Source organism: Myotis daubentonii, chromosome 16, assembly GCF_963259705.1.
Source record: "Myotis daubentonii chromosome 16, mMyoDau2.1, whole genome shotgun sequence".
Classification (NCBI taxonomy): domain Eukaryota; kingdom Metazoa; phylum Chordata; class Mammalia; order Chiroptera; family Vespertilionidae; genus Myotis; species Myotis daubentonii.
Window position 1 is genome coordinate 18,167,120 of NC_081855.1, and position 6,968 is coordinate 18,174,087.

General features: G+C 47.7%; 1 protein-coding gene across 1 annotated transcript; it reads right to left on the reverse strand.

Annotated features, from left to right (window-relative positions):
* Positions 1 to 1,362: 1,362 nt before the first annotated feature.
* On the reverse strand, positions 1,363 to 2,148 carry LOC132217775 (proline-rich protein 23C-like). Its single transcript, XM_059668223.1, has one exon. The coding sequence runs from the start codon at positions 2,146 to 2,148 to the stop codon at positions 1,363 to 1,365; it is 786 nt and encodes a 261-aa protein (XP_059524206.1).
* Positions 2,149 to 6,968: the final 4,820 nt, after the last annotated feature.

The following is a 6,968-nucleotide window of genomic DNA, read 5'->3' on the forward strand; positions in this document are numbered from 1 at the left end:
GTATTACATATGTCTCCCCCCCCCCTTGACCTTTCCCCGGCCTCCCCTAATCCCCAGTGTCTTGTGTCCATTGGTTATGCTTATATGCATGCATACAAGTCCTTCAGTTGATCTCTTGCCCCCACCCTAACCCTCCCCAGCCTTCCTGCTGCAGTTTGACAGTCTGTTCGATGCTGCTCTGCCTCTGTATCTATTTTTTGTTCATCAGTTTATAATGGTCTTTATTATCCAGAAATGAGTGACATCATGTGGATCTTACTTTTGTTAAGTTGTGTGAGTTCCCTATAAATGTTGGAGATTAAACCCTTATCGGTGATAACATTGGCAAATATGTTCTCCCATGCAGTGGGCTTTCTTGTGGTTTTGTTGATGGTTTCTTTTGCTGCACAGAAGGTTTTTATTTTGATGTAGTCCCATTTGTTTATTTCCTCTTTAGTTTCCAATGCCCTAGCCTAGGAGCTGTATTGGTGAAGAAATTGCTTCTGCATATGTCTGAGACTTTGTTGCCTTTGGGTTCCTCTAGGTTTTTTATGGTTTCCCGTCTTACATTTAAGTCCTTTACCCCTTTTGAGTTTATTTTTGTGTATAGTGTAAGTTGGTGGTCTGGTTTCATTTCTTTGCATGTATCTGTCCAATTTTCCCAACACCATTTATTGAAGAAACTGTCTTGACTCCATTGTATGTTCTTGCCTCCTTTGTCAAATATTAATTTAGCATGTTGGTTCGGGTCAATTTCTGGGTTCTCTATTCTCTTCCATTGACTTATATGTCTGTTCTTGTGCCAGTACCAGGCAGTTTTGAGAACAATGGCTCAGTAATACAGCTCGATATCTGGTACTGAGATCCCACCTACTTTGTTCTTCTTTCTCAGGATCGCTGCAGCTATTTGGGGTCTTTTTTTTTTTTTTTTTTTTTTATCCCAGATGAATTTTTGGAGAGTTCGTTCTAGGTCTGTGAAATATGGCATTGGTATTTCAATGGGAACTGCGTTGAATTTATAGATTGCTTTGGGTAGTATGGACTTTTGTTTTATTTCTTAAATATTATATTTATTGGGGGACATTGGTTAATAAATCACATAAGTTTCAAGTGCACAATTTTATACAATATATCATCTGTACATAGCACTGTGTGCTCACCACCGAAAGTCAAGTATCGTGTGCTTCAAGCAGCATTTCTCTGCTGCTTTGTGATGTTTCTTCCAAATGTTTTAGTTTACCATTGCTTGAAAGTTCTGCAAAGCAGCCTGCATCAAAAGAGTATGTGTCTTTATCCATTGTTGTAGGATGTGCAATATACACACAACCGCTATCAGAATCCCTTCTCCTGGTCCTCAGCCCCGTGGGGCGGGATTGTAGCAGTTCATTCCTGGAAGAGGCGTTTCCGGGCCTTGGGAGCAGGCCCCAGAGGGCGGCGGGGGCGCACCAGAGGACCTGGACTAGGGGACGGAGGTAGAGCTTGGAGCGGTGAGCTGGGGAAGCGCTCCCACAGGTGGAAGTTCAGGTTGAAGCCGGGCCCAGGCGGGCATCTCTCTGGACTAGGTGTGGGGGCCCGAGGCCATGGCTGTGTGATGGGGCCATGCGGGTGGGGGCCTAACTCCGTTCCAGCGACCAAGCCGGCTGCAGGGACCATCCAGGGAGTCAGGAACCCGGGGGCGGCGTCCTCGTCCTCGTCCTCGTCCTCGTGGTGGGCCTGTTCTTGCACTGCGATGATCTGTGGGACAAAAGCGCAGAAGAATCCCTGCTGGATGGCGACGCCTCCCGCGGGAGCCCCCAGGAGAGGGCTGGGTTCCAGGCCGAAGGGCGGGTGCGCCCCCGCTCCCCCGCACAAGAGCGCCTCGGGGACCAGCACGAGGGTGTGCCCTCCCAGAGACACTTGAAGGACCGACGTGGGCTCAGGCTCCAGCACCAGGTTGGCGCCGCAGTCCAGAGGCAGCTGCAGGGCACAGCCTGCAGCCACGACCAGCACGGAGGTGAGTGCGTTGGCGGCCCGGGGCCCCGCCGGGCCTTGCAGGTTGGGCGCCATCCCGTCTTCAGGGCCCACGGGCTCCTCAATTCGGCGGCGCTTGGCGGGGCCGGGTCCTCTGGACTGGGGTCCCCACCAGGGCGCAGCATGGAAGCTGGGGCTGAGGAGGCGGCTGCCTATCATCGGAGTGGCGCTGCGCGTCCTGGGGCAAGTCCTCCGAGCTCCTGGGTGTCCTACTCCGAGGCCTGCGGTCTGGCTGGTGGCAGCCTGCGTATGGGCTTCCAATCTTTATACGCCCCTCTGGCCCCTGCATGCGGCGTGTGTGCCCCCGTACACCCAGAACCAGCGTCTCACTGGTTCTGGCTAAGCCCCGCCCCTTCCGAGGCTCCGCCCCGCGGAGATGGTGGCAAGTCTGGCGCCCAATATCCTCGGCTGTGCTTGGTAAGTCACTGTAAGGAGGCCCGGAGGGCCGGACAACCGTGATGCTCTAGGCTTGATTTCCAGTGTAGTCCCTGTTGTTTCTGGAATTGACCTCGGATGCGGAGGGCACGATCAGCCGAACACCGATTAGGAAGGAGGACGTTATAACCCGAACGCCCATTACATTTCTAGTCTCACCAACAGAGTGCTGTCCCCGACACCCCCAGGGAAGTCCATCTTACCCCAGGCCCATCCCCTAGTGACCTGCGTGTTTCTCTTTTGGAGCAATAGTGGGGAGAGTTTTGGGGTTACATCGTTTTCTGTTTGCCTAAGTTGTAAATTACTGTCAGATCCTTTCAGTCGTGTTAGAACGGAGCGTGTTCAAATCAGCCTCCGTACGATTAACTTACAGATATATATATATATTACCAGTGTAGTACTATCGTAATTATTATGCTACCATACACTGAAGCGTTTGACCTAAACTATAGCAGCGAAGTGTATCTGTTTTGAGCCCAATTTACAGATAAAAATGCCACGCAGAAGGATTTTGTCCCGGAGCCCAGAACCAGCAGAGCTGGTCTGAAACGGGAAACTGCGCTTTAAGATGACGGAGGATCGGGGCTTTAGTCGGAATGTCAGTTAAAGATGTGTCTGCGTGGTGTGCGTGGTGTAACGTGGCTGCAAAAGCAAAGCTGTGGCTCAACGCGTTAGCTGGTGCTGATAGGAGTAAACGCCCAACACGCACTTGGTAATAGGTAATGCTTTCACGGGTGACGGAGGACAAGGAAATATTTCCTTCTACCCCTGTCAGGTTCCAGGGGTGGTTTATGCTTTTGGTCAGGGCCCTGCTTTTAGTGATGAAGTCATAAGGGAACTCAGACCTCCCGGGCTGCACTGGGGGATTTTGCCAGCACTACAGGCTGCATCTGCCCTTATGGCTGGATTTCCTGTCTCCCTGTCCGTGCGGGCGGAAATTCCCTGCAAGTGTCACGACCCTGTGGCGGTGCCCGCCAGGCAAATGTGCACGCGGTTGGTACCTACATCCAGGCTGCCAGGCCATGAGAACAGCTGCTGTGTTTCCGGTGTCTGGGTAGAGGGCGCCGTGGTGGGAGGAGCTGGCAGGAAAGAATCGCTTTGGCCCTGGAGAATTCTGTCTTCCATCCGTGAACATTCCACATTCGATGAATAATGGGGGCAGCATTCAGGAGAGGGAGGGTGAAGGTGCCATGGTGTAAGGAACAGATGGACAAGTTCAAAGCTGGCCAGGACCGCCAGGAGGAGCTCTAGGCTCCTGGCCTGGCCAGTAATGGAGTTCTGAACCCAGTGGCGCCGCCTCGTGTCTGCTGCTGGCCTGACCTCCGCACCTCACCTGTGAGCTCATCCTTGCCCTGTGCCCTGTGAATCTTCACTGTGAACTCCCTGTCTGCTGAGCCAAACCAGGTAGGGCTGGGCTTTCCTTTTTAAAAAAAAAAAAAAAAAAATTAAATCTTTGTTGTTCAGATTATTACAGTTGTTCCTCTTTCTTCCCCCCCATAGTTCCCCTCCACTGGGTTCCCACCCCACCCTCTGCCCTTACCCACCCCCCAACTGTCCTCATCCATAGGTGTAGGATTTTTGTCCAGTCTCTTCCCACAACCCCCCCCCCCCCCCACACACACACACACTCCATTCGCACCCCTGAGAATAGTCAGTCCACTCCCTTTCTATGCCCTGATTCTATTATATTCACCAGTTTATTCTGTTCATCAGATTATTTATTCACTTGATTTTTAGATTCACTTGTTGTTGATAGGTGTGTATTTGTTGTTCATAATTTGTATCTTTACCTTTTTCTTCTTCTTCTTCCTCTACTTAAAGGATACTTTTCAGCTTTCATATAATACTGGTTTGGTGGTGATGAACTCCATTCAGCTTTTTCTTAATCTGTGAATCTCTTTATCTGACATTCAATTCTGAATGATAGCTTTGCTGGATAAAGTAATCTTGGTTGTAGGTTCTTGCTATTCATCACTTTGAATATTTCTTGCCACTCCCTTCTGGCCTGCATAGTTTCTGTTGAAAAATCAGCTCACTGCCAAAACCGGTTTGGCTCAGTGGATAGAGCGTCGGCCTGTGTACTGAAAGGTCCCAGGTTCGATTCCGGTAAAGCGCATGTACCTCGGTTGGGGGCACATCCCCAGTAGGGGATGTGCAGGAGGCAGGTGATCGATGTTTCTAACTATCTCTCTCCCTTCCTCTCTGTAAAAAATCAATAAAATATATTTAGAAAAAAAGAAAAGAAAAATCAGCTCACAATCGTATGTGTACTCCCTTGTTGATAACTGACTTTTTTCTCTTGCTGCTTTTAAGATTCTCTCTTTGTCTTTTGCTCTTGGCATTTTAATTATGATGTGTCTTGGTGTGGTCCTCTTTGGATTCCTTTTGTTTGGGGTCCTCTGCGCTTCCTGGACTTGTAAGTCTATTTCTTTCACCAGGTAGGGAAAGTTGTCTGTCATTATTTCTTCAAATAGGTTTTCAATATCTTGCGCTCTCTTCTTCTGGAACCCCCATAATTCGAATGTTGGTACGTTTGAAGTTGTCCCAGAGGCTCCTTACACTATCTTCATATTTTTAGATTCTTTATTCTTTTTCTTTTTCAGGTTGGGTGTTTTTTGCTTCTTCGTATTTCAAATCTTTGACTTGATTCTTTCGATCTTCTAGTCTGCTGTTGGAACGCTGTACAATATTCTTTATTTCAGTCAGTGTATGCTTAATTTCTAGTTGGTCCTGTTTCATAACCTCGAGGGTCTCACTAGATTTCTTGAGCGTCTCACTAAATTTATTGGCGGTTTCTAGAGAATTCTTGAAAAACCTTAAAACCGTGGTTTTGAACTCTATATCCAGCAGTTTGCTTTCCTCCATTTCTGTCATTTGTGACCGGTTACTTTGTCTCCGCATTTTTTATGTTTCCCTTTGTTGATAGAGTGGCTTTGTGTGCTAGGTGTCCTATAGGGCCCAGTGGCTCAGCCTCCCCAATTACCTGAGGTAGACATTCTTGGTGCACCCCTTTGTGGGGTTTGTGCACAGTCTTGCTGTAGTTAAGCCTTGATTGTTGTAGATATCGCTGGGAGGAATTGACTGTGAGAATCAGCTGTGTCTGCTGTGGGAGAACTTCTGTGCTGGAGACACCCTTCTGGGGCAAGACTTGCTTCAGTGGGGCTTTGGTGCTCACTGTGTCTGCCCCCTGAATGTGTCCCTTATGGATCTGAGGAGTTGTAATCTGGATGGTCCCACTCTGACCACTGGGTAATATGCTAATTAGACTGGACAGCCAAACAACCTTCCAGACATCATTCTGGATGTCCTTCCGGACAAAGCTGCGATGGCGGGGGCCCAGGTTGAGGCGGTTAGGGGCGATCAGGCAGGCAGGCAGAGTGGTTAGGGGTGATCACGGAGGCAGGCAGAGTGGTTAGGGGTGATCAGGGAGGCAGGCAGGCCAGTGGTAAGGAGCCAGTGGTCCCAGATTGCGAGAGGGTGCAGGTCAGGCTGAGGGACCCCCTCCCCCTGTTCATGAATTTAGTGCACCAGGCCTGTAGTATGATCATATAGGTTTCAGGTTTGGATTTCTATGTTACAAGATCTGTGTATTGCACTGCGTGCCCACCACCCAAAGTCAATTCTTCTCATCTCACCATATATTAGGCCCCCTCAGTTCCTCTCACCTCACTATATATCACCCACTATGCCTTTCCCTCTGGCAACCAACCACCACACTTGTGTTTGTGTTCATAAATTTCAGTTTTATATCCACATATGATTGAAAGCGTATGGTTCTTAGCTTTTTCTGACTGACTTGTTTCATTTAGCAAAATATTCTCAAGGTCCACTCAGGTTGTTGCAAATGGCAGTGTTTAATCCTTTCTCATGGCTGAGTGGTATTCCATTGTGTGTGTTTGTGTGTGTGTGTGTGTGTGTGTGTGTTTATATGTATATATACACATACACACATATATATGTATGTATATATATATATATATGTATGTATGTATGTATATGTATATGTATATATATGTATATCTTCTTTTTCCATTCTTCTGTCTCAGGACACTTTGCTTGTTTCCATGTCTTGGCCATCATAAGTAATGCTGCAATGCACATAGGGATGCATATATCTTTGCAAACACATATTTTCAAGTTTATTTGGGTATATACCCAGTAGAGGGAGTGCTGGTTCCTATGGTAGCTCTATTTTTATTTCTTCAGGAATTGCCACACTGTTTTCCATAGTCATTGTACCAGTCCACATCCTCCCCAGCAGTGAAGGAGCATTCTCTTTTTTCTAGAACCTTTCCTACACTTATTTGACTTATTGATAATAGCCATTCTAACAGGTGTGAGGTAGTGTCCCATTGTAGTTTTGATTTGCATTTCCCTTGTTGCTGGTGAGGTTGAACATTCTTTTCATATATCTATTGCCTGTTCATATGTCTTCTTGGGAGAGGTGTATTTTCAGGTCCTCTGCCGACTGATTGATTGGGTTGATTGTTTGATGTTGAGGTTTATGAGTTCTTTATATATTTTGAAACTAAACTTTTGTCAGA

What these genes read in the sequence shown, in the direction of transcription:
- LOC132217775 (XM_059668223.1), bottom strand. Translation starts at nt 2,148, where the DNA reads ATGATAGGCAGCCGCCTCCTCAGCCCCAGCTTCCATGCTGCGCCCTGG.